Source organism: Trachemys scripta, chromosome 6 (genome assembly GCF_013100865.1).
Source record: "Trachemys scripta elegans isolate TJP31775 chromosome 6, CAS_Tse_1.0, whole genome shotgun sequence".
In the NCBI taxonomy this organism is placed as follows: Eukaryota; Metazoa; Chordata; order Testudines; family Emydidae; genus Trachemys; species Trachemys scripta.
In genome coordinates this window covers 10,970,940-10,998,098 of record NC_048303.1, presented here as the reverse complement: position 1 = coordinate 10,998,098, position 27,159 = coordinate 10,970,940, and the positions used below count along the sequence as shown (strand labels likewise).

Below are 27,159 nucleotides of genomic sequence, written 5' to 3'. Positions count from 1 at the left end.
AAAGATTTGCACTGGTTTAACCAAATCAGCTGTTAAATCAATGTAAAGTTAAACTGGTGTAACTTTGAATATAGGTGAGGCCCTAGACACCCTTACCTTCTTTGGGAACTATGAGTGCTCATTACTTCTCCAGATTAGATGTCCCAAGATGGGTTCCCAAAATTTAAGGCACTTCTTATTGTTTGAACTACCAAGAGAAGTAACTTTTTTTCCTTGACTGTTTCAAAGAAATAGTTGTTTAAAACTTAGTATTTTGATGCCAATTTACTTAAAAATAATGTTAAAACTGTGTTAGGAACCAACCCACATTCCAGTTCTATTCCCAATATATGGCCATAAAGTGGAAAACCCTCGTACTTTTTTTCCTTATGGAAAATACAAAATACATAGTAAATGAAGTCAGTAGTTATAGATTCATAGCGTTTAAGGCCTGAAGACAACATTATGATCATCTAGTCTGACCTCCTGCATAGCACAGGTCGTAGTATTTCCCCACTAATTTCTGCATTAAGCCTATAACTTCTGTTGAGGCTAGAGTGTGTCTTCTAAAAGATAAATGATTTTGATTTACTGACTTCCAGTGATGAAATGGTACTTAAATATTTAGGCAGATAGGGAGCTTGGTTTGAAATCATTATTCTTCCTTTGGTAGTTCCAGTATGTTTCCATTAAATTTCGTAGACAGCATGGGCTCCCTCTGGTGTCTAATTTGAATATCTGAAATTTAATTTAATTTGCCCTTTCATCCTAGTCCAACGAATATCATAGGTAGGTTTAACTGAGAAAGCTGTGTTTTCATGTCTGTGTTTGCATCAAAAACTTGATTATCAGTCTTATTTGTGATGGAGAGTAGTAAATCCATTTAAATGATTAAATCCACTTCTTACCTTTTAAATCCTTATTTTCTAAATTAAAGGGATCTCCGATCAAAAACATGTACTAAGGGGGGGAAAAACCCAAAGAAAAGGTCAACTGCTTAAAATTGTGATATTGACAAGAAGAACCAAACTCAAAATGCTATTCCTGTCATGTAGAAATTGTAGCTTTCATCCTAAGAAAAGACACTTAAAAAGATCTTTAAAAAGTACCTTGTGCCCATTCTGACCACTTGAAAATCTGGTGACTTCACTTAGGTGCCTAACCGGGAGCTGAGCAGTTTTGAAAACCTGGCCACTTATTTAAACTGGCTAAATGGAAAGTGGTGGTGGGAGCTCTCTCTTGAAAATCTGACCATTAGCATTTGAGTTTCTAAAGGGACAGGGACACTTGGCATTTTGCAGTCACAGATGGTACCAGTGTTTTGCTTTTGCTTAATAACTTTGCTCTATTCTGGGGCCAGACCGTGCACTCCTAAAAGGGACAGGGAACACTGGCATTGGCTTCAGGCATGCTTCCTTTGATAAACAAAGCTATGTTTCAGAATCTAACATTTGTTTGCAACCTTTGTTATTTTTGTCCTTGTTCTTCCTTAGGTACTTTGAGTTTTATGAAGGACCTTTTGAATACAACTCCACCAAATGCCTGGAATTAAGACAGGATATCATTGAGGTGAAAGTGCTCTCTATGTAAGTATGAGCAATTGCTTTATAAAATGGTTGCCCTGTCAGACGGGTTACAAACACATGTATAATGCGGGGGCCAAAGACACATCTCTAAGGAGCAGGGATTTTGAACTTCCATCTCAAAGAAATGGGGATTAAGAACTTGATCCCAAGTGGAGACAATGGGGCTCTTTCCATTCATTTCAGTGGGCTTTGGGCCAGTCTCAGTACCATGGTCTGAATTTGATTAATGTAAGGAGCCCATGTTTTCATCTATAATAGTCTATTCAGGGCCCTCTACTGAGATCATATCGTGTGTTTTCATTTGCCAAGTAATTTAAACAATTCAGTAGCATAGCACGATTCTGTCATTTGATCGACGCAGTATCAGTATTCCATCTTGCGTGGTCCCACAGGTACATCGGGAAATGTATCAGTTGCCTAAGAGGATTATACATCCCTGAAAAGGGGTTTTAAAACATAATAAAAAGGTAAAATAATAACTGATGTAAGGACAAAATTCTCTTCTTCAATCCACAGTGCATATTCCTTATTTTCACTACAGGCTTCCTTAGTACATGTCCTGCACATACTCCCATTGATATCCATGGGAGTTGTGCTCATAAAACAACTGCACAATAGGTAAATGTCCATGTAGCAGCTGGAAGCGCGCTTCCCAGTGCAGGCAAACAAGTGCTAGTTCTGCTCAAGCTAGTATGCTAAAAATAGCATACTATACTGGGGGAAGCCTCTTGAGTACAAACCTGCCTGGACTGCCTGGGTGCATGCTCGGGTGGCTAGCCCAGGCAGTTGCCTGAGCTATCTTTAGCTACACCGCTATGTTTAGTGCACTAGCTCTAATGCAGGGGTTGGCAACCTTCGGCACACGGCTCATCAGGGTAATCCGCTGGCAGGCCGCGAGACATTTTGTTTACATTGACCATCCACAGGCACGGCCCTCCGCAGCTCCCAGTGGCCGTGGTTCGCCGTTCCCGGCCAATGGGAACTGTGGGAAGCGGTGGCCGGTCAACGTAAACAAAATGTCTCGCGGCCCACCAGCGGATTACCCTGCTGGGCCATGTGCTGAAGGTTGCCGACCCCTGCTCTAATGCATGGCTGTCTACCCACACTGAGAATCACTCTCCAGTTGCAGTGTAGACATACCCTGTGACTGAGTTCTAAGCTATGCAGCAGAGGAGTTTGTCCTAGACAAAGTAGCTTAAAAGTCTTCTCTACAAAACTGTAACAAATCCTGGAGAGATTCCACATGTAAATGGAAAAAAACAGCCCAGGTATTGGTTTAAACAATTATTTATTATTAAAAATAATGTGTCACCTTGAAAACAGTTTCAGAGTGGTAGCCGTGTTAGTCTGTATCAGCAAATGAGGGGTCCTTGTGGCACTTTAGAGGCTAACAGATTTATTTGGGCATACGCTTTCGTGGGCTAAAACCCACTTCATCAGATGCATGGAGTGAAAAATACAATAAGCAGTATATATATAACAGCACATGAAAAGATGGGAGTTGCCTTACCAAGTGGGGGGTCAGTGCTAACGAGGACAATTCAGTTAAGGTGGAAGTCGCCTGTTCTCAACAGCTGACAAGAAGGGATGAATATCAAAACAGGGAAAATTACTTTTTGTAGTGACCCATCCACTCCCAGTCTTCATTCAGGCCTAATTTAATGATGTCCATTACATTGGCCAAACCAGACAGTCTCTATGCAAAAGAATAAATGAACACAAATCAGACATCAAGAACTGTGACATTCAAAAACCAGTAGGAGAGCACTTCAGTCTCCCTGGACACTCAATAACAGACTTAAAAGTGGCAATTCTTCAACAAAAAAACTTCAAAAACAGACTTCAATGAGAAACTGCAGAACTGGAATTAATTTGCAAACTGGACACCATCAACTCTTTGTGCCTCAGTTTCTCCACCTGTAAAATGGCGATAATGACACTGACCTCCTTTGTAAAGCCCTTTGAGATCTACTGATGAAAAGCTCTATGAAAGAGCAAGGTATTATTATTGTTAAACACAGATCAAGACATATTTCCTGTTCTGGGCCCCAATTCAGCTAAGTAGTTAAGCATGTGCATAAATTTCATTTACTTCAATGAGACCACTTGTGCACTTAAAATTAAGCATATGCTCAAGTGCTTTGCTGAATCAGGGCCTTGAAGAGCTTTTGTTCTAAGACAAGACAAAACACTGGCTGGCAGATCAGATGAGGAAGGGACAGGAAAGGAGGAGGAACCCAACATACGCTACTTTTCAGATATTTCTGGTATGCTTTCGGTAGTGTGATAGGCAGGTCCATGCCAAACTCTGTAGTTTGCATTCTTTAGGTAAGGAAATATGATGGCACTCTCGGTGGTCCTGTTTGGCCCACTGCTACCCTCTGAAAGGGACTGTCTGTAATGGACATAGGTGTAAGGACAGTTTTTCCCTTACCCTCTATTTTTCATGCTTTCTGACATGTATCACATTTCGCCTTTTACACATGATCCTGGACAAAATGCCTCCATCCGTGGGTGGCGCATGAACCGCCCATTTGGGGAGGCTAGCCTCTGACCCCATCCCTTCTGCCTGAGGCCCTGTCCCCCTCCCCAACCCCGAGTGCCCCACCACGGCTGAAGGAGCCCTGCACCAGCCGCCCTGAGTCCTGGCTCACTGGCCGGCCCCAGCCACCGGCTCCTCGTCCCAGCCCTGGACTGCACCGGCCAGTCCTCCCCAGCGCCCCCAGCCCCAGACGCCAGACAGGCGGCTCGAGTACCCACACCAGCTGCCCCAGGTCCCAGGCTGCCAGCCAGCTGACCTGCCCCTGCCTGCTTTGGGGAAGAGGAGCAGCCTGGGCTGGGGCCACGAAGGAAGAGTGGGAAGCAGGAGGGGGCCTCCAGGCGGGGTGTGGGCGGGCTCCCCTGGCCTGTGAGACCCACTGCCCATGCCTCCATCCACACCATATTCCAGCCCCAGACAGGCATTCAGCTGAGAATCTCAAGCAAAGGATGAGCAGGACCTGCAGACTTGGTTGCCACCTGAATATTCCATGGGATTTACTGGAGTCAATCTCGCCCTTGCCTTGGCTTCAAAGAAAAACCTGCGACTGCTCCATAATATATATATATATTTTTAGCCATTGCAGCAGTAGGCCCACGCGGGAGGAATTTCTCTACAGCTCAGCCACCATTTATCAGCTATTTGTCCGAGGGACTGGGTTCTCTAGGGGTTAGAGCAGAGTAACTTGGAATTAGAATTCAGGGGCTCTATTCTCAGATCTGCCACTGACTTAGGCTACGTCTACACTACGGGGGGAAGGGGGGGATCGATTTCAGATACGCAAATTCAGCTATGGGAATAGCGTAGCTGAATTTGACGTATCTGATCCGACTTACCCCGCTGTGAGGACGGCGGCAAATCGACCGCCGCTGCTCCCCCGTCGACGGCGCTTACTCCTACCTGGGCTGGTGGAGTACGCGCGTCGATTCGGGGATCGATTATCGCGTCCCAACGAGACGCGATAAATCGATCCCCGAGAGATTGATTTCTACCCGCCGATCCGGGCGGCTAGTGAAGACAAGCCCTTAGTGTGTGATCTTGAGCAAGATGTTTAACCTCTCTGCCTCAGGTTGGAAACTGGGGATTGTAGTTATTTATTATTTGGATAGTGCCAGGTACCAGTTACTTTACAGACAAAGTATAAAAGACAAAGTTCCTGCCTCCAGGTGCTTAGAGCTTCAGTGATAACACTTTCCTACTCATATGCCTAATTATTGTTTGTAAAGCGCTTTGAGATTTTCAGATGAAAAGTTGTTCTAGACATGCAAAGTATTGATGAAAACAGCCATCTAAAGCAATAGCAACAGCACTTTGCTGCTACAGCGCTGCATGAATCTTGGACATACGCCTCCCTCATTGACTCTGTATAGATAGCAAAGCTGGCTAATGCCTTTCCCCCTGTAACTGGCACTGGATGAAGGACATTGGCATAGCAACTTTGTCTAGTTTGCTGACTCACAATACTTAAAAATAAATAGTGAGAATGGGAACAACTTGCTAGGGTGCGGGCTGAAGGTGGTGAATGCTGGAATCGTGTTTTCTTATATTGATTGCAGGGCATAAAGAAAATCACCTCTCTGTATCTTATCCAGTGGCACTCAGTTGTTTTGGATTCCAATTTAATGGGATAGAATTAGCCTTGGATGTGCAGTTATAAATTATTTGTATTACGATGGTACCATAAGCTGTTTAACACAGCAAAGCTCTGTTTGCCACGCTGGGTTCTTCTAATGTGCTTGGGGAATATTCTTTTCCCCTTAGTTATCCCTCAGGGATAATGGAAGATTTCCAAATTAGCATGCTCCGATGGACCACAGAAGGTACAGTATGACCTAGATCTTTAAGAGTGACTTCCACACTCTTGAAAGTCTTAAATTATACCAGTGTTATATATAAAGCTATTCTTAAAATATCCTTGTTATTTTATTGAAAACCAGCATAGGGAGCATTCAAACCCCTCAAACCCAAAGACAATGCACCAAGATCCAGCAGCCTCAAAGAGACCTCAAACTTCATCAAAGTCCAAAAGGGGACATCACATATCCATTCTACCTAGATATTTGTGAGTTCCCAGTCCCCAGGATATCTAGGTTCCAGATACTGAAGATCACCCATGAACTCATCTAGGTAGGTAGGAGCAACTTCTGGAGCTTTAAGGTAGTCCCATGATGCTGACCATTGAAGCCCTCTTCCTTTCCCCAGAAGATATGAAAGACAATCTTCTAATGTCAAATCTACAGGCCATTCTGGCTCAGACTCTTAGCAGAAGGTTATTTTATGTTCTTATTGCCCTTATATAAATCGATGGTATGCCCATATCTTGAATACTGCGTACAGATGTGGTCTGCTCATCTCAAAAAAGATATATTGGCACTAGAAAAGGTTCAGAGAAGGGCAACTAAAATGATTAGGGGTTTGGAATGGGTCCCATATGAGGAGAGATTAAAGAGGCTAGGACTTTTCAGCTTGGAAAAGAGGAGACTAAGGGGGGGATATGATAGAGGTATATAAAATCATGAGTGGTGTGGAGAAAGTGAATAAGGAAAAGTTATTTACTTGTTCCCATAATATAAGAACTAGGAGGCCACCAAATGAAATTAATAGGCAGCAGGTTTAAAACAAATAAAAGGAAGTTCTTCTTCACGCAGCGAACAGTCAACTTGTGGAACTCCTTACCTGAGGTTGTTGTGAAGGCTAGGACTATAACAGCATTTAAAAAACTGGATAAATTCGTGGTGGTTAAGTCCATTAATGGCTATTAGCCAGGATGGGTAAGGAATGGTGTCCCTAGCCTCTGTTTGTCAGAGAATGGAGATGGATGGCAGGAGAGAGATCACCTGATCATTGCCTGTTAGGTCCACTCCCTCTGGGGCACCTGGCATTGGCCACTGTCGGTAGACAGGATACTGGGCCGGATGAACCTTTGGTCTGACCCAGTACGGCCGTTCTTATGTTCTTATGGAATAGTTTCCCTAAGGAAAGTGGAGAGAGTCCCATCACTGGAGACAATAAAAACTAAAGTGGACAAAGCACTAGCAAAAAATACAGCTGGGAAAAATCTTTAACTGGAAGAGATGCACTAGGGGCTTGATCCAATCTCCCTTGAAGTCAATGGGGACTTTTCCCATTAACTTCAAGAGTAGTTGTCGGGTCTTAGGCATTGCCTGCACTGAGGACATGCTCTGGTTACAGCTGTCAGTGGCCAGCCACCAGCGTAGCTATCCCAGTGCACTGCTGTGGGTTCATCTACATTTGAGCGGGGAGGTGTGATTCCCAGCTCGCGTAGACTTACCCATGCTAGCTGTGCTTGAGCTAGTGTCTAAAATTAGGAGTGTCTGTGGTGGCACGGGCAGCTCCTCAGGCTAGCTGCCCCAAGTACAATCCTACCTGGCCCCCGTGTACGTACTTGAGCGGCTAACCCAAACTATCTCCCATGCAGTCACGGACACAGTGCTGTTTTTAGGTTCTAGGTCAAGTACAACCAGTGCGGGTCCGTCTACGCAAGCTGGGAACCACAGCTTCCAGCTCCAGTGTAGACCTAGCCTTAGCATAGATAAGCAAGGTATCTATCAGTTTCATTTGGCATCAGGATAGCTTACTTAGACTGAAGCTGTTTGGGACAGGGGTCCACTCTGTATTTGTACAGTGCCTAGCTCAAAGCATCCTGCTCTATGACTGGCCTCCCAGATGCTACAGCAAGATAAACAATCACTAATAATAATTTATTCTCCCAGTTTCAAGCAGGGTTACGTTGCAGGGGTGGAAATCACAGTTTATAGTGGTTTTGCATGCACACTAGGCGTTTGCACAGGTGCAGCTACCCTGATGGCTGCAATTCCTAGTGTGGACAAGACCTTAGAGGAGAACTTGAGGCTTTATACTTCGAGAATGGGATTTTCAAAGGGGCCTAAAGAAACTGGGCACCAAATTCCCTTAGGCCCATTGAAATTCGCAGCCCAAATCTTTTCCAGATCTAATCTCTGTGGGTCCATAAATTAGCCATCATTACCAAGTGGAATCCAGAAAAATCACACACAAGAGATCACCTTGTTTTTCAAACGTTCTGTTTCTCCAGGTTTCTTTCAGAATTGAAGGAAGAGAATCTGAAAGTATAAGTGTGATTAAAAGAGAAACAGGCATAAATAGGATGTGTGAATTGACATGAATTGCCACTACTTAATCAGACTTCAGGGCCTGTCTTTAATGTTGATGTATAACATTTGTGGTCTAGTGGACAGGACACTGGACTCAGACAGTTCTGGACTGTACCTGTCTGTGTTACTGACTTCTGCGTGACCTTATGCAGGTCACTTCACTTCTTTGTGCCTCTCTTTCCTCTCCTGCCCTTTGCCTGCCTTGTCTATTTAGATTGTAAGCTCTTTGGGGCAGGAAATATGTTTGTACAGCACCTAGCACAATGGAGCCCCAATCCTGGCTGGGGCCCTGTAGGCACTACTGTAGTAGAAATAATAACAGTAAGAAGAACCATAGTGTCCCATTCCGGGGTGCAACCCAGACCAGCGAAGGGTTGTGCCTCACCCTGCTTTGCTGTTGTAGCTCTCACCGTGGGCCACTCACAAGCAGCCTGCCAGCAAGCAGGTCAAACCCTGAGTGTCTGTGTATAACAGTAGCCCTGGTCTAGCACCTCGGATCCCAGCAGCCTGTCAGCAACACACCAATTGCATTCTGGCTTCCAGCAACCTTGGTTACTACTTGCAGGGTGACCCCAACATACTCCCAGTCCCTAATTTCCTCCAAAATGTGTGTGTTTTGCACTGTCCAGCTGTCTCCTGGGCAGTTCAGATGTTAAAGGTCCTTTGCCCCTGTAAAGGGTCAATAGTCAACAGTTTTCTACTTTTAACTGGTGTTACCAAACAGTTCAGTTTACACACAAACACTGGATTTTTTTAGATTAAAAATAAAACAAGTTCATTTAAAGAGAGAGATTTTAAGTGAGTCCAAGTATAAGCCATTAATGCAGAAATGGTTACAAGAGAAATAAAGATAAAGTGCTTCTAAGGGTACATCTACACTACAGCGGGGAGTCGATTTAAGATACACAAATTCAGCTACGTGAATAGCGTAGCTGAATTCGACGTATTGCAGCCGACTTACCCCGTTGTGAGGACGGCGGCAAAATCGACTTCTGCGGCTTTTTGTCGGCGGCGCTTACTACCACCTCCGCTGGTGGAGTAAGAGCGCCGATTCGGGGATCGATTGTCGCGTCCCAAAGGGACGCGATAAATCGATCCCCGAGAGGTCGATTTCTACCCATCGATTCAGGCGGGTAGTATAGACTAGACCCTAGTAGCTAAAACTTAACAAAGTAGACTTGGTTCAAGGTAAAATCCTTACCATGTGTTCCCAGCAACCAAATTCACTTCCCCTCAAAGTCAAAGAGCTGGTTTCTTTGTCTTATTAAGTGAAAGAGTAATAACCTGGGGTGTTTTTGCCCCTCAGTTTTATAGTCCAGTCACCCTTTGTAAAGCATTTTCCTGAGGGTTACCCCTAGATAAAGTTCATTCCAGCTGAAAGGAAGGAGACATGGAGTCTTGTGGTGAAGGAGGTTCCAGATGGTTGTTTGCCAAAATGCAGATCGCTCTGTTCTTGCCCCCCTTTGTTGGCAAAGAATGGCCCTTGACACATAATTGCCAGTCAACTTTGACACCTGGCTAGCATCATCAGCTTGTTCTTTTGTCTTTGAGAAACCAGTTTACCCACTCCCCAGACTTGCCTGATAAACATGTTTTAGTCATAATTTCAGTTTATGTTCAGAACTCTTAGTATGCATTTTGTACATACATTACAAAAGAATACTGATGATTCGTGTGGTGTTAGTTTTTAAATGATACCTCACAGTATATTTTGCACAAAGGTTATTACAAAAATGTTTATGGTGTGAATACAGGGGTGCTTTCAGTCATACATAGGGATTAGGTTTTAGACAGAGAGCATTCACGTGGCCCAACTATCTCTTCCTACCAAATAACCATTACGTGCCCTCATCAATGCAGTGTTATGAATGGAGAAAAGTGCATTTCATAAAAGTGCACTCAAAAGTCTTTGGTTTTGTCTTTAGGGTGAAGCAAACTGAATTGTTTGACAGGTGGAAGAGCCTACAGATGTGCAAATGGGAGATGAATGTCACAGAAGCCCACCTATTCAAGTAAGATGGGTTTCTGTTAATGAGACTGTAGCTACCAGTCACTAACGGGGTGAGTTTCAATGTAATTGATTGTAAAGGAGTGATGTCTTCACATATCGATGGTTATTAAAGAGCAGGTAAAACATCAAGAGGCTGTTACTTTTTACCATTCATGATGATCGGAGAGACCAATGCATTTAAGTAGGTTTTGGTTATTGTTAATTTTAAAAAAGTCAGGTAGCAGGACAGGGTGAGGGTGGAAGAATGCTATAGAAGCACCTAAGACTCACCCCTCTCTAGGGTGACCAGATGTCCTGATTTTATAGGTACAGTCCTGATATTTGGGCCTTTTTTTTATATAGGCGCCTATTACCCCCCCCCACCCTATGCTGATTTTTCACACTTGCTCTCTGGCCACCCTATCTATGAGGAGGGGAAATCTGTGCTGAGGATCCCCCCCAGCGTGTTTCAGGGAGAGGAGAGATTATGGAAGATCACAGTGAGTCAATGACCAACTATAGAACAGAACACTGGAGTCCTGCCTCCCGGTGCTATGCTCCAGTCATAAACCAAGAGTTAATTGTGATGCTCCTTGAGTTAATTGTGATGCTCCTTGCATCAAGGGTGCGGACCAAATTCTCAACCGGTGTAAATGATTGCAGCTACACTTTCTTCAGTAGTAACACTGCTGTACACCAGCCAAGAATCTTCAGAATCATTAGAATGAAAATCTTGATAGTTTGTTCTGTATTCAGGACCCTTTCCATTGATTATCTTTCCTGATTAGCCTTCTCAATTGCCATTCTCTGGCCTCCTCAGCTGCTGTTCTGATATCCAGAGGCCTCTGTCATTTGTCCCTAAAACACTCTATCTTATCTTATGCTGAAGTTCATCTGCAATGATTTCAGAACCCAGCTTTGGAATGCTGTCCTGTAGGGCCACTATCTGAATGAAGCCACAGCATTGTTTTAGCTTTGTGCATGTATATTTATCACTGTGGATGCACAGGCATCAGAGACATGGGCATTGGCTCAGAAACAAAGGTGCTCTGGAATAAGAGTGGGAGTAATTCAAGGATTTCAGTTGCAAAGACAAAAGTAGAAAAGGCATTAAATGAAAGACGTGAACTAAGAAATTGACTCCATTTTGGCACACATCACTCACTCCTCTGTATATTTAAGTGTAATATGAAATCTATGGTGAAAGTAGCACATTAATCATAACATCATTGGGACAGCAATTTCTATCCATTTCAATACTCATTCTAACTCTTAGCTTTACTCCATGCTATTGGTTCATGTAAACTTCTTCACCTATTGTTCATTTGACAGGTCAACGTTATCGAGATGTTGCAATGCCCCCGCCTTTCTGTTCACCACACAGAAAAATACTCCCCTGGGAACTAAATTGAAATATGAAGTAGATACTAGTGGAATCTTCCATATCAATCAAGAAATCTTCAGAATGTTTCCAAAGGTGTGTTACATGTCTGCATCCATTTGCTAAAACCTCACACTGTAGCTGCTGCATTGGACAAAGTCTTATATAGTAGTCAAGCTTTAACCAACATGCGTGATCCTGCATCTTCATTTTCCATTTGATATTCCATTTGTTTTTTCCTCTATCTAGTTGCCATCTGCTCCAGCTGGCATGCAATGTGTATACTTTTGACTGCAGAATTTACTGACCACATGTTAACTGGCTAGTGAAATGGCTTTAGAAATCAGCATATAATGAAGCTCAGCGACCAGAACTCAACAAGGACATGTCCGCATATTTTAAACACATTATTTGTCTGGGTCTGATTCTTATTCTTATTTGAAAATTTGAGAACTCAGTGATTTTTACCTGTTTGCAGGTTGTGAACATGTTGCAGAATTCTCAAATGTATTTATTAGAATTCATACACAAATTTCTTCAGCAAATAATTCTTTACAACCCAATATACAATTCTCAGTGCACACTGAAATTTAAGAGCCGAAACTGATTTATGTGACTATGAATTATGTAACAAACCCACACATCTCGAATTTCAAGCTGTATGTTTGTGGAAATATCTGAAATTCATCCCTTTGCAGAGGACCGGCACAATATTGATCTGAAGTTCTTATATGGCTGCCATTATCATAGTATCCAAGCACCACACGATCTTTAATGCATTTATCTTCATGGCACCTCTGTGAGGTAAAGCAGTGCTATTATCCCCATTTTACAGATGGGATCTGAGGCACAGAGAGCCGGCCCTAAGGCCCAGTTCCTCAAAATATTTGGATGCCTAACTTCCATTGAAATCAATAATTTTGATGGGTATTAGGCATGTAAATACCTTTGAGGATCTGGGCTTAAGAGTCTTGCCTGACATCTTATAGGAAGTCTGTGGTGGGTGGAGCAAAGAAGTGAATCCAGGTCTCCCAAGTCCCAAATCCAGGCTACTCCCTCACAGCCACCAGACCCTCACAGCATCTCCAATGCTCATTCCCTCCCCAGGTTATAAGAACATAAGAATAGCCACACTGGTGTCAGAGCAGCTGCCCATCTAATGCAGTATCCTGTCTTCCAACATTGGCTGCTACCAGATGCTTAGGTGGGAATGGATAGAACAGAGCAATTATCTAGTGATCTATCTGCAGTTGTCCAGTCCCAGCTTCTGGCAGTCAGAGGTTTAGGGTCACCCACACCATAAAGTTGTGTCCCTGACTATCTTGGCTAATAGCCATTGATGGACCTATCCTCCAGGAACTTATCTAGTTCTTTTTTGAACCCTGTTATAGTCTTGGCCTTCACAACATCCCCTGGCAACAAGTTCCACAGGTTGACTGTGTGTTGAATGAAGAAGTACTTCCTTTTGTTTCTTTTAAACGTACTGCCCATTAATTTCATTGGATGACCCCTGGTTCTTGTGTGATGTAAAGGAGTAAATAACACTTCCTTATCCACTTTCTCCACACCATTCATGATTTTATAGACCTCTATCATATCCTCCCTTAGTCATCTCTTTTCTAAGATGAACAGTCCCCGTCTTTTTAATCTCTTCTCATATGGAAGCTATTCCATACCCCTAATTGTTTTTATTGCCCAACTCTGTACCTTTTCCAATTCTAATATATCTTTTTTATATTTTTTCTGTCATATTAACTATCCCTTTCCTAATGTTTCCTAACATTCTGTTAACTCTTTTGACTGCTGCAGATGCTTTCAGACAACTATCCATGATGACTCTAAGATCTTTCTTGAGTGGTAGCAGCTAATTTAGACCCCCATCATTTTATACATACAGTTGGGATTATATTTTCCAATAGGCATTGCTTTGCACTTATCAGCACTAAATTTCAGTTACCATTTTGTTGTCCAGTCTCCCAGTTTTGTGAGATCCTTTTGTAACTGCACCAGTTGGCTTTGGACTTAACTATCTTGAGTAATTTTGTATTGCCTGCATACTTTGCCACCTCACTGTGTACTCCCCTTTTTAGATCATTTATGAATATGTTGAACAGCACAACAGGTCCCAATACAGATTTTTGGGAGACCCTGCTGTTTACCTCTCTCCACTGTGAAAACTCACCATTTATTCCTACTTTGTATCCCCTATCTTTTAACCAGTTACTGATCCATGAGAGGACCTTCCCTCTTATCCCATGTCTGCTTACTTTGCTTAAGAGTCTTTGGGGTGGGACCTTGTCAAAGGCTTTCTGAAAGTCCAAGTACCAACTGAACCACCCTTGTCCATGTACTTGCTGACTCCCTCAGAGAATTCTAATGGATTGGTGAGGAGTTTTCAAAAGCCATGTTGACTCTTCTCTAACATATTGTGTTCATCTTTGTGTCTAATATTTCTATTCTTTACAATAGTTTCAACCAATTTGCCTGGTACTGAAATTAGGCTTATTGGCTTGTAATTGCCAGGATTGCCTCTGGAGCCTTTTTTTTTAAAATTGATGTTACATCAGTTGTCCTCCAATCATCTGGTACAGAGGCTTAAGCAATAGGTTACATACCACAGTTAGTAGTTCTGCAATTCCATATTTGAGTTCCCTCAGAACTCTTGGGTGAATATCATCTCATCCTGGCGACTTATTTGTCATCAGGTTTGTTTCAAAACCTCTTCTATTGACACCTCAATCTTGGACAGTTCCTCAGATTTGTCACCTAAAAAAATGGCTCAGGTGTTGGGATCTCCCTCACATCCTCTGCAGTGAAGACTGATGCGAAGAATTTATTTAGCTTCTCTGCAACGACTCTGTCTTTCTTGAGTGCTCCTTTTGCACCTTGATTGTCCAGTGGCCCGGTGGTTGTTTGGCAGGCTTCCTGCTTCTGATGTATTTTTTAAAAAATTGCTATTAGTTTTTGTGTCTTTTGCAACTTGCTTTTCAAACTTTTTTTTTGGCCTGCCTAATTATATTTTTTTGACTTGCCAGGGTTCATGCTTCTCTCACTGCCTCTTTTACTCCATTGTTTAGCCATGGCGGTATTTTTCTGGTCTTCTTTCAGTTTTTTTCTTATTTGGAGTATATATTTAGTTTGAGCCTCTATTATGGTGTTTAAAATAGTTTCCATGCAGTTTACAGGCATTTCATTTGTGTGACTATTCCTTTTAATTTCCTTTTAACTAGCTTCCTCATTTTTGTGTAGTTCCACTTTTTGCAGTTAAATGCTACTGCAGTGGGTTTCTTTGATATCTTCCCCCCTATAAGGATGTTACATTTAATTACATTATGGTCACTTTTCCTGAGCACTTCAGCTATATTCTCCTCTTGTTCCAGTCCTGTGTGCCACTTAGAACTAAATCAAGAATTGCCTCCCCCTGTGTGGATTTCAGGACTAGCAGCTCCATTGAATCAGTTATTAATGGTGTCTAGAAATTTTATTTCTGCATCTTGTCCTGAGGGGTGACATGTACCCAGTCAATATGGGGATAATTGAAATCCCCCATTATTATTGGGTTTTGTGTTTTTATAGTCTCTGTAATCTCCCTGAGCATTTCACAATCAGTGTCACCATTCTGGCCAGGTGGTCAGTAGTATATTCCTGTTGCTATACTCTTATTATTCAAGCATGGAATTTCTATCCATAGAGATTCTATGGTACAGTTTGATTCATTTAAGATTTTTACTATATTTGTCTCTATGCTTTCTTTCACATATAGTGCCACTCGCCCACCAGCATGACCTACTCTGTCATTCCTATATATTTTGTACCCTGTATTACCATGTCCCATTGGTCATCATTGTTCTGCCAAGTATCTGGTGCCTATTATATCAATATCCTCATTTAATACTAGATACTCAAGTTTACCCATATTAGTATTTAGACTTCTTGCATTTGTATACAAGCACTTATACAATTTGTCAGTATTTAGATGTCTGCTTTCATGTGATGTAATTGAATTGGATTCCTCTTTGTTTGACTGTTTCTCTTCAGTTCCTGCCCTTTCTTTATCAACTTCTATCTGCTCTTCTTTGCTGGGATGTTGAGTATCCCCTTCAATAAATCCTTCCCAAGGGATGTCTCTGTCCAAACCACGTGCTCCTCTGCTCCTGTCGGCTTTTCCTGAGAACCTTAGTTAAAAAGTCCTCTACGACCTTTTTAATTTTACATGCCTGAAATCTGGTTCTGTTTAAACACTGTTTAAGTTCCAGGTATGCCCTCAGAACAGTGTTTATATGAGACTTATGTCGTGCGTAAGTGCCGTGTGGGACCTCTGCCTAAGGAAGGATTGGCTTTTACCCAGTATGGCTCCATTTTAGCAAAGCACTTAAACATATGCTTAAAGTTAGGCACATGAGTAATCCAATCCCTGTTGCTCCAAGCATGTAAGAACATGCTTAATTCTAAACACATGCTTAAATCCATGACAATCAAGAGGATGAAGGCATATGCTGAAATTTAAGCATGTGTTTAAGTGCTCTGCTGAATCGGGGCCTGTGTCAGTTTGTTGCATTAGTAACCCAATCAGGGACCAGCAATAATACCACATGATTTATGTAACTAACCAGCACAGTACAAATTGTGAATTGCACATTTTACAATCTAAATTTGTGGTCAGATTTCAGTGAATATCGAGCTGAAAAATTTCTCTTTATTTTGAGAGTAATCAGTAGGGCTTGTAGGTGTGCGGAAAGTGAAAACAGTCAAATCAAATTTATTTTGGAATTTGGATCAATGTTAGCCAAAACCCTTTCCCACTATTTACTCACTTCTAGGAAATTCCGTTGTATAAGAGTAACAAGATAGCCCAGCAGCACGCGTCCATGGGGTTGTTATTGCTTTTCTGAGATGGACAGTTGTATTGTATGTCCTTCAGCCTCATGCCTTATGTGCAACATGGGTAGTGCACTATAAATAATCACCTAGACGTTCATTTTACATCACTATTCCATCTGGATGTATTTTTCATTATGAAATTACTTATAAAATATGTATGTGCTAATAGAGCATTCTCATGCTTATATAAGCACATCTCTACATATTCATAGGGTGTCAGCTCTCCTGAGCTTTGCCTCACACTTCTCACACCCTAAGGGCCTAATTCTGTCCTTGGATATGTGATTATAACTCTCATTAACTTCAGTGGCTGCTCCATACATTCATCTGAGAGCAGAATTTTACCCTTTAGGATATAGAAGAGATGCTTGATGCTTAGACCCTACCCTGCAAAGGCTTATGCATGTGCATATCTTTATGCATTGTGAATAGTTGTGTTGATTCCAGTGTGATGACTCACAGGCCCATATCCTCAAAGGTACTTAGGCTCCTCGCTTCCATTGATTTCAATAGGCCATGGTGTTTAAGCTGAAGCAGATGCATAAGTCTTTGCAGGTCGGGGCCTTAAATTGTAAGCCATCTTTGTGTTATGACAGTAGAGGTCTTAGCACAATGGGGCCCAATCCCTGATTAGGGCCTCCGGGCACTGCCTCAGTGCAAGTACAGTAGAACCTTGGGAATGGAGGTTGTTTGTCACTCTGAAATGGTCGAATCTGAACAAAATGTTATCATTGTTCTTTCAAAAGTTTACAACTGAACATTGACTTGATACAGCTTTGAAACTTTACTATGCAGAAGAAAAATGCTGCTTTTAACTATCTTAATTTATATGACACAAGCACAGAAACAGTTTCCTTCTCTTGTCATATCTTTTTTTAAACTTTCCCTTTATTTTTTTAGTAGTTTAACACAGTACTGTACCGTATTTGCTTTTTTTGTTGTCTCTGCTGCTGCCTGATTGTGCACTTCCGGTTCCAAATAAGGTGTGTGGTTGACTGGTCAGTTTGTTACTCTGGTGTTCATAACCCTGAGGTTCTACTGTAGCAAATAATAATTACAATGCTGTTATTACAGCAAGAGATATCCAGAATCCAGGTTCAGTTCTGATAAGCATCCCAAATGTTCTCCCTTTCTCTAAACTATGCAGGCCTCTTGAATCTTCTAAACTAGACCAGGTGTTTCATGGGATCAGATTTTCTGGCATGTAAAATCAGGATAGAAATATCATAAGAGCAGTGTTTTTAGGCAATTTATAATATAATGCCTATGATAAAATGAATCTATGGTTTTGATCCCCATCTGGAAACTAGAAGTGAAAGAACATCTCTAACATTATGGAAACTTACACATTTAGTTCTAGATATTGGCTAAAGGTTCAGGTGTTCTTACTTTTTTTTTTTTTCTGAACCAGTTTCCCACAGCATCTCTCTAACTACAATTAGAATGGTCATGTCAGTTCATATAAACATGAATCATGGGATTATTGGACCCCAGAGAGGGACCAATGGTAATTGCCTATTATTATTCCATCCATCTGATTTTCATTCAAGATATAGCTGCAGAAAAGGGAACTGCTGCCACATGCATGTCTCAGGAAAGTAACTGGTTTGTTCTCGTTTTGCTGTAGGATATGCCGTACTATCGCTCCCAATTTAAGAAATGTGCTGTGGTTGGGAATGGAGGGATTCTCAAGAACAGCAGATGTGGACGGGAGATTGACAGTGCAGATTTCGTATTTCGGTAATCATCCTATTGTATGGTTCTTTTAGCATTGTATAGTACTAAATAAAAGATCACACATCTATTCTTTCTTATGTTGGAATATAAGAATTGCCAAAATGGAACAAATGGTCCAGCTAATGAACTATCCTGTTTCTGGCAATGGCCAGATGGTTTAGAAGAAAAACCCACCTAATAGACAATTATAAATTATATCTCTGTGGGGGTAACTTCTTCCTAACTCCACACAGTTAGTTACTGGCTTATGTCCTGAAGGAGGCTATCCCTATACATTTTCATCCTCCCTTATTGTAACTCAGGAGGTTATTTTTATTATTCATATCAATGTCTTTAGTATTGTCTGTTGGACTCAGGATGTCAAAGTGGGTGAGATGATGTGTTTTATTGGACCAGCTTCTGCTTGGGGAAGAGCCAGAGACAAGCTTTCGAGCTACACGGAGCTCTTCTGAGAGCTCTCTCTGGCTCTTCCCTCAGCAGAAGTTAGTCCAGTAGAAGATATTTCACCCACCTTGTCTCTCTCTGATTAGTGTCTTTGAATCCTATTAAACTCTTTGTCTGGCTTATATTTTGTGTCAGTGAATTCCACAGATTATTTATTGTGTTGCATAAAAATATTTCTTTTTTACATTTTTACCTTTATTGGACCAGATTCTGATCTTAGTTACATAAAAGTCAGTGGGTTACCCTGATTTACACTGGTGAAAAAATGAGATCAGGTTCTGGCTGATTGCCTTTTAATTTCATTGGGTGTCAAGGGATAATTAGGAACAACCTATGAGTCTTCTTTTCACTGTTCATTACTAAATACACCTCTGTCATGTAGCCTTTTGTATCCTCACTAAACTAAACAGTTGTGATCTTTTAAATCCATTCCTCTGTGCCTCTAGTAATTTTCTTTGGCTTTTCAGGCTCGTTTCTATTTTTTCTGGAGACAGGGTAACCCAAACTGAATTTATACAGAGTCCCACCTATTTGTATTGATCAAGACTGTTCCTGTCACTTTGATTGAAATAAGCAGCGGATCTTGTTATGAATTTAGATTGCCAGCCATGAGTAGGTGAATGGCAGCATGTACAGCAGAAGTCATAACATTAGTGTCTGCATAATGCAACTTTTAGTTGTAATAATCTTTTTTTGACTCTTTTTTTCCTGTGATTTCATTCAGGATGTTGACATTTCTGTTACACAGGGACTGTCCATAGCCTGTAATTGACCTGTGCCAGCCCAGAGAGGTGGTGGATCAAGATAAAAAGTGGAAGTTGTGTTTATTTTAATACTAATGATTAGGTTCCTGAGAGTTTGATCAAATCAAAAGAAAGAGCATGTCAAAAAATGACTGAATTTCAGTAGAAACAATTGTAATATTAGGATTCTCATGCAAAGAAAGCGGTTTGATGTCTAGAAGGAAGATAGGCCCTGATTAAGAAATGCACATGCTCAAATCCAGAAGTCTGTTCAGAACAGCATTTCACATGTGCTTAACTTTAAGCACATATTTAAGTTCTGTTGATGTCAACTTTGAAGTAAAGCATGTGCTTAAGTGCAGTCCCGAAGAGGCAGGTTTTCCTGAACTGATGCCATCTTACTTCACTGTGGGATGATAATCATCTCATTTTGCCATTAAAACTGCTCAAAAATACATTGCAGGACATCCAAAGAACGCTGATGAAGTCAGTGGTAATGATGTTGATGCCTATTTTAACACTGACAGGGACGTTTACGTTTAGAAGGATTTAAAATCATTGTTTTCTAGAGGGGAAAAAATGGATTTTATTTTAGATTATATATGGAATTTCCATTCATCACCAGTTGCTGTTGCCTAGCTCCACTTACTGACCAAATAGGAAAACTACATGGAAACACATCAGACACATTTGGAGTAGATCCCTGGCAGGATCTTGCACAAAATGTTATGATTTTATGATTCTTGCACAAAAAATATTGTTGGTTTAAGCTGATTTAATTATTTTTATAAGATGTTTTCTAATTCAACAAATAGAAGTTGCCCTAATGTATTTCTGTATTGCACTGATACTTGCTACTAGTTGGGTAATTAAGAACATTAAAAATTGAGGCTGAATATTTGGGGAATCTTCCTAAAAGTGAGTTCTCATAGGCTATGGACTTAGCTGCCAAGGGAATTAGTAGAACCCAACTTATTAGAGAAATTTAAAACTAGACAGGACAAGCTAGCAGAAGAAATATCGTAGGGAGCAATCCTACCATGGCTGAAGGATAGACAATGATGTCAGTCTCCGAAATGATATGGACACTAGTACGAATGTATGAACGATTGTCTTCAAATACATTCCCTCCAAAGGGTCATTACTGCCGTCTTGTTAAACAACTTCAGATCTTATTGAAACTACATAAGACTTCTAATGCAGAATCCTCAATATTAGAAGATTGTGCCCTGATAGGGAGGACTTGGAAGAGCCGAGCTCAGTTCCCTGCTCCACACAGTCTTCCTGTGTGATCTTGAGCAAGGCACTTAGGGCCAGATTTGTAAAGGTGCTTAGGTGCCTAATGAGGTAGATAGAGGTTTTCAAAAGCACCCATCTGCCTCAATACTGTTAAAAAAAATCTGCCTCTTAGGGTATGTCTACACTACAATGTAAGTCCAGGGTTAGTGGGACTTAAGCCAGCTGACCCTGGGTTAGAGAACGCAGGGCTTGAGCGTCTACACTTATTGTTAACGGTAGGTTAAGAATTTTCTAACACTGGCTTGAACCTGGGGCTTTGGCATCCACACTGCAGCAACCAGACCTAAGTCAAATCAACCAAATCCCAGACTCTCTAGCACCCACCTAAAATGCAGCTGCTCTAGCTAGCCCTTTGACCGTGTTGCGCTGTGGGAAAACTTGACGATCCATCCTGCACATGACAGGAAGTTTGAACCACCCGCCAACACATCTTGCCAAGCAGTCATTTTGGTCAGTGGGCTTCCAGCCACCCGAGCCAGCAACATGGAGGAGACACTTTGTGAAGAACTTCTCTTGCTTGCGTCTTCACTCCTGTGTCAGGAAATGGGCAGCACTTCCGTGAGATGCTGATGCGCATTTCGGCACCATCATAAAGGGAGCAGGAAGAGGAGGAGGCGGAGGAGGAAGAGCACCAAGCATGGCAGACTCGAACTGACTGATGGTTCTCAGTACACTCTGTACAGCCTCTGATGCCCCCTATGTAGACTGGAGCTTCTGGAGCAGGGCCACAAGCACAGACTGGCGGGATCACATTGTCATGCACCTGGGATGACCAGCCATGGGTCCAGAACCTTTGCATGAAGAAAGCTACATTTCTGGAGCTTTGCAAGCCACTTGTCCATCTTCCAGGATAAAGACACATGCATAAGGCCACCCCTTCTGATCCAGAAGCGGGTTGCTATAGCCATTTGGAAGCTGGCGACCCCAGACTGCTTCAGGTCTGTTGCAAACCAGTTTGGTGCTGGAAAGTCAACGGTGGGTAAAGTGGCTGTGGAAGTTTCTGAGGCAATCAGGCATGTGGTTTACCCCAAAGTGGCAGTCCTGAAGTAATTGCTGGCTTTGAGAGAATGGGGTTTCCAAACTGCATTGGGGCCATTGAGAGATTCATGTGCTTGTAGTTTGAGCACACGAGTACATCAACTACAAAGGGTACTACTCCATCGTTATGCAGGCTCTTGTGGACCCGAGGGCGATTTATGAATGTCACATGGGGTGTACTAGAAAAACTCAAGATGCCAGGGTTTTCCAGCAATCAGGAGTCTACATTCATGGATCGGCTGTTCCCACCAAATGACACTATCCCCACCAAATGACATTATCATCAATGGAGTTACTGTCCCCACCGTTATTCCGGGGGACCCTGCAATACCTCCTTTTGCCTTGGCTTATGAAACTGTACCCTGATTTCAGAGGCCCTGGCAAAAGATAGTTTAATTACACTCTCAGCAGGTGTAGAATGGTTGCTGAATGTGCTTTTGGCAGATTGAAATCCCGTTCGAGATGTCCACAGACCCATTTGGAGGCCAGTGTCATCAATGGTGTCTGCCTCACTGTGGCTTGCTGTGCTCTTCACAATCTCTGTGAAGCCAGAGGTGAGCCATTTCCCCCTGAATGGGCCTATGACAGCGACGGGCCGCTGAATTGGTACCCACAGCCAGAAAGTGCACCTACTACAGCTGGAGCTGGATGCACCCGGACAACAGCAGTCAGGGATGCTTTGTGCTCCCACATTATGGACTTGCATGGTCCAATGGAAAAGGGGGAAATAGTACCTTTATGAATGTGCTTGTGGGGTTTGGTGGGGGCATGAGGGGAAGGGTGGGGTGCTTGGAGAGAAGGGTGGAATTAGGAATGACAAGACCACTTATGAAATAGGGGGAAGAGGGTTATTCAAAAATGGATTGATGTAAGGAAGTGATTGAAGTATGAATGGCTACAGATAACTGGGTTGAGGGATAGTCTTTGCATACAAATTCCTAATTGTCCCCGATCATGTGTTTACCTTTATTATTTTGAATACGCATCGCACCATGTGAAGCAGTGATAGAAATAAACTTATTTGATGAAATAAAAAAGCTTTAATTATAAACGTGTTTTAGGAAAGTACAACATTCGCCCATTCCCAGGCAGGCCAGCAGCCATCACCACACCAAAACACCAGTCACAACAGAAGCTTGCAGAAACAACCCCCCACCCCGCAAAGTGCATGAAAAAGTGCAAACAGTGAAACCACGTACAAAACAGAATCCCCCCCCCCCACCCCATCATGACATTTTCCCTGATCCCCTGTTCTCTTTTCCCTTCTTTCCCTATTTGCCATGCACTTGGTGCTGTGGGAGGGAGGTGGAGGCATACACGGGGAGGGGGTCAACATGGAGGGCTGCATGGGGCAACATTGCCCTGCCCAGCCACGCCTGGGGTCTGATTGCCTGGGCCATCCAGTCTGCTTCTGGACTGCAGCACAGGGTAGTGCGCAGAGGTCAGGCCAGGCATAGACGATATAGCAGGAGCTGCTACTCTTGCAGTCAGTGATATGGGCCACTCAAACCATTCTGTCTGCTGAGCTCTGTCCTCCTCCCTTAGCCACCGTTCCTATTCCCGGAACTGTGAAGCAAGTGGAGGTACTGCAGCCACTAGCGGTCAATTGGCCTGGAACAGGGCAAGACATAGAGGGTTATTGTCTCAAATAGCTCCCTGCAGGAACACAGAAAAGATCCCTGTGGAATTTCAAGGACATAAAATGATACTTTTACGAACGGAACTTCAGTATATTGTGAGAAGGCTGCTTCGGCCCACAGATGCTCCTGGACACAGCTTGGTTAATTGTGCAGCAAAAGAATTGCAGGCACAATGGTAAGTTAAAGAAGCAAAACTGCATTTTTTATTGTAGAAAATTGCAAAACTACTTGGGTTTGAGGGCAGGTGGTGCGGGGTGACAGGCTTTTTCTGTTATTTCAGGCCTTCCACATTTTGGAGGACATAACAGTTCTTGTGGTGCCCGACTGGCAAAGGGAGATGTTATTCCAGTCTGCTAGTGGGAAACCTGCAGTTTATGCAACAGAAGTATTCAGACATAAAGTGAATGAACAGCACAGCTAAGAGTGGTCTGGGCTGGTCAGCTACTGAGGTGGCCCTGGAACATACGCCCTTCCCCGAAATGTGAAAACCTATCTGGAGTTCCTGCTTCAGGAAAAGTTTGCAGCTATCAGTACCCAGGATTGGGTCAGGAATCAACAGGATGCTGCGTTAGCTTGCACATGGCTTAGCCTGCCATGACTGCATGGAAAACCGCAGAACTCCACAGCCTTCGTCCTCCCAGGCCCCAACGTATTTCTGGAGAAAAATTCAAACCACCGTCGTATTTGGAACAAATAGTTTTGTCACCTATGGACTGCATGGATTACTTCCAACTGAACTGGACTAAATTTGTGAATGGAACACATTTCCCCAAACACACACACACATGCACGCACACAGTGTTCACTATTGCCAGGCAGCTTGATAGACCATAAAATGGTTATAGAGAGGCATTCTTACAGGCATGGCAATATAAGGTTATTATTTTTAAGTGACAAGAATGGCCCTAGCAAAAATCTGTGCCTTTCCAGTGAAGATACACTTCCAATGTGTGCTTTAATGTTTGCATGCCCCAGTTGCCTTTTTGAACTCCGTGTGGTGGGGGGAGCCACGTCTCTGGCATACAATCCGCCATTAGCCGATACATGCTGCTAGCTGGGGCTTCTCATAACTTCAGCGTTGGTTCATAGAATGGAAATCCCGCCCATTACTGTATTAATAAACATTAAAATGGAGCCAGAAACTTACAAGGCTTAGGGGCAGCTTCTGTCCTGCCTGTGTCTGCTTCAGGCTGTTCCTCAGGGGCTGCATCAAACAGCTCTTCTGAGTACAGACCCTGAGTGTGCAGCTTCTCCAGAGCCGCCTCTGGAACTGGTTTCAGCAACAGAGTGACTTCTATGTCTCCCTTTGGTGCTCGGTGCTGACTCCCATCAGTCCCCATGATAGATTCTGGGCATGGCTGGTGGATGAATCTCTCCTTCGGGGAGGCTAGCCCGCTGGCCCCGCCCTTTTTGCCTGAGGACCCACCCCACGCAGCTGGAGGACAGGGTTGCAACCCTCCAGGATTGTCCCGGAGTCTCCAGGAATTAAAGATTAATCTTTAATTAAAAATTCTGTCACGTGATGAAATCTCCAGGAATTCCTACAACCAAAGTTGGCAACCCTACCAGAGGAACCCTGAGGTGCCCCCGCCCCCACTGAGAAGCTCAGGCCCGCCTGCCCCTGCGCCATCCTGGGCCAGCCCCAGCACTGCCCTGGGCCACTGGCCCATCCTGTCCCCCTGGGCCGACCAAGCTCCAAGCCACAAACTGGAGCTGAGCCCCTGCCAGCTTCAGGGGAGTCGGGGGGGAGGGGGGAGGCAGGGCCTTGGAGTGGAACATGGGTGGGGCCATGGCCTGGGTTTGGGGAGGCTTAGCCTCCCCTGGCCTTTGAGACCCACCGCCCATGATTCTGGGGCCACTAGGGCACCATTCCAGCTGACCAGGTCATCATGCACAACAGTTGGCACCATTCTGGGCGTAGCGCCCGGCACCTGGCCAAACTCTTCATAAAATGGGCATGATTTTGAGAAGTTTCCCCAGATGCAGTTCTGGTCCCTGGTTTTCCGGTACTCACTCTTGAGCCGCTTAACCCACTCCCTGCACTAGTCACTGGTTCAGTATATTTGCAAAGCCGCCAGCCTCTTCACTATTTGCTACTGTGCAGGGTCATTCCTGGTCCTCTTACTGAAGGCCACAGTTCTGCTGGCCTTGCACCAGAGAGTTTCCAAAACCAGGCTGTGCTCTTATGAGATCAAGCAGCGCACTTTGCAAAAGGCTTGTTCTGTTCTATCTCCATTGCAAACACAGAAGGCTCTCTGATGGTGTGTAGGCAGCTTGGTGATCAGAAGACAATGGACGGGTTAACGCTGACTTACTGAGCTGCTGACGTACACCGAGGGTGGTTGCTGCTGTTTTCTATCGAGTAGATTGAAGATTTTAGATAGAGAAGACAAAGGAACATAGCAAGGACAAAGGAAATTGGTCTATGGGATTGTGGGATACTTTTTGGAGGACTCCCAGGATCTGAGTCAAGCGGAGCAGCATGCACACTGCAAAACAATAGGGCTTGAACCCTGGGTCAAGGTCCTGGTACCCTATGGCTGAGCCCTGGGTTAGCACTATTTGTGTGTGGATGGATGGGGGGTTAGGCTTGAGCCTGAGGCTGAGCCTGGGTTCACATTCCAGTGTAGACATGCCCTTAGTGCCTCAGTTTCCCATCTGTACAGTGGGGGTAACAGCACTGCCCTACCTCAGGGGGTGCAGTGAGCATAAATACAAATAAGATTTTGAGTTGCTCCAATAGTATGGTAACAGAAGACATATAAGTGTGCAAATGCCAGTGTTACCTAATTTATATTTTAGCTTTTGGGTAAAATGTTTTAAGTAGAAGATAATGGAGCAAGTAATTAAGGAAATCATCTGCAAACACTTGGAAGGTGGTAAGGTGATAGGGAACAGCCAGCATGGATTTGTAAAGAACAAATCGTGTCAAACTAATCTGATAGCTTTCTTCGATAGGATAACGAGTCTTGTGGATAAGGGTGAAGCTGTGGATGTGGTATACTAGACTTTAGTAAGGCATTTGATACGGTCTCGCATGATGTTCTTATCGATAAACTAGGCAAATACAATTTAGATGGGGCTACTATAAGGTGGGTGCATAACTGGCTGGATAACCGTACTCAGAGAGTTGTTATTAATGGTTCCCAATCCTGCTGGAAGGGCATAACAAGTGGGGTTCCGCAGGGGTCTGTTTTGGGACCGGCTCTGTTCAATATCTTCTTTAACGACTTAGATATTGGCATAGAAAGTACGCTTATTAAGTTTGCAGATGATACCAAACTGGGAGGGATTGCAACTGCTTTGGAGGACAGGGTCATAATTCAAAATGATCTGGACAAATTGGAGAAATGGTCTGAGTTAAACAGGATGAAGTTTAGCAAAGACAAATGCAAAGTGCTCCACTTAGGAAGGAACAATCAGTTGCACACATACAGAATGGGAAGAGACTGTCTAGGAAGGAGTACGGCAGAAAGGAATCTAGGGGTCATAGTGGACCACAAGCTAAATAGGAGTCACCAGTGTGATGCTGTTGCAAAAAAAGCAAACATGATTCTGGGATGTATTAACAGGTGTGTTGTGAGCAAGACACGAGAAGTCATTCTTCCGCTTTACTCTGCGCTGGTTAGGCCTCAACTGGAGTATTGTGTCCAGTTCTGGGCACCGCATTTCAAGAAAGATGTGGGGAAATTGGAGAGGGTCCAGAGAAGAGCAACAAGAATGATTAAAGGTCTTGAGAACATGACCT

The 27,159-nt window shown here is 43.2% G+C and overlaps 1 protein-coding gene across 3 annotated transcripts in view; it reads left to right on the top strand.

Moving 5' to 3' along the window:
- The window catches only part of ST8SIA5 (ST8 alpha-N-acetyl-neuraminide alpha-2,8-sialyltransferase 5), a 106,838-nt gene that overhangs the window by 71,014 nt on the left and 8,665 nt on the right, over window positions 1–27,159 (top strand). For all 3 annotated transcript variants that reach the window (XM_034774587.1, XM_034774585.1, XM_034774586.1), the window contains 4 exons: window positions 1,473–1,565; window positions 10,184–10,270; window positions 11,581–11,725; window positions 18,138–18,250. In XM_034774587.1, the coding sequence (XP_034630478.1) occupies window positions 1,564–1,565; window positions 10,184–10,270; window positions 11,581–11,725; window positions 18,138–18,250 (347 nt within the window). In that variant the 5' untranslated portion in view covers window positions 1,473–1,563. The remainder of the gene's footprint in view (window positions 1–1,472; window positions 1,566–10,183; window positions 10,271–11,580; window positions 11,726–18,137; window positions 18,251–27,159) is intronic.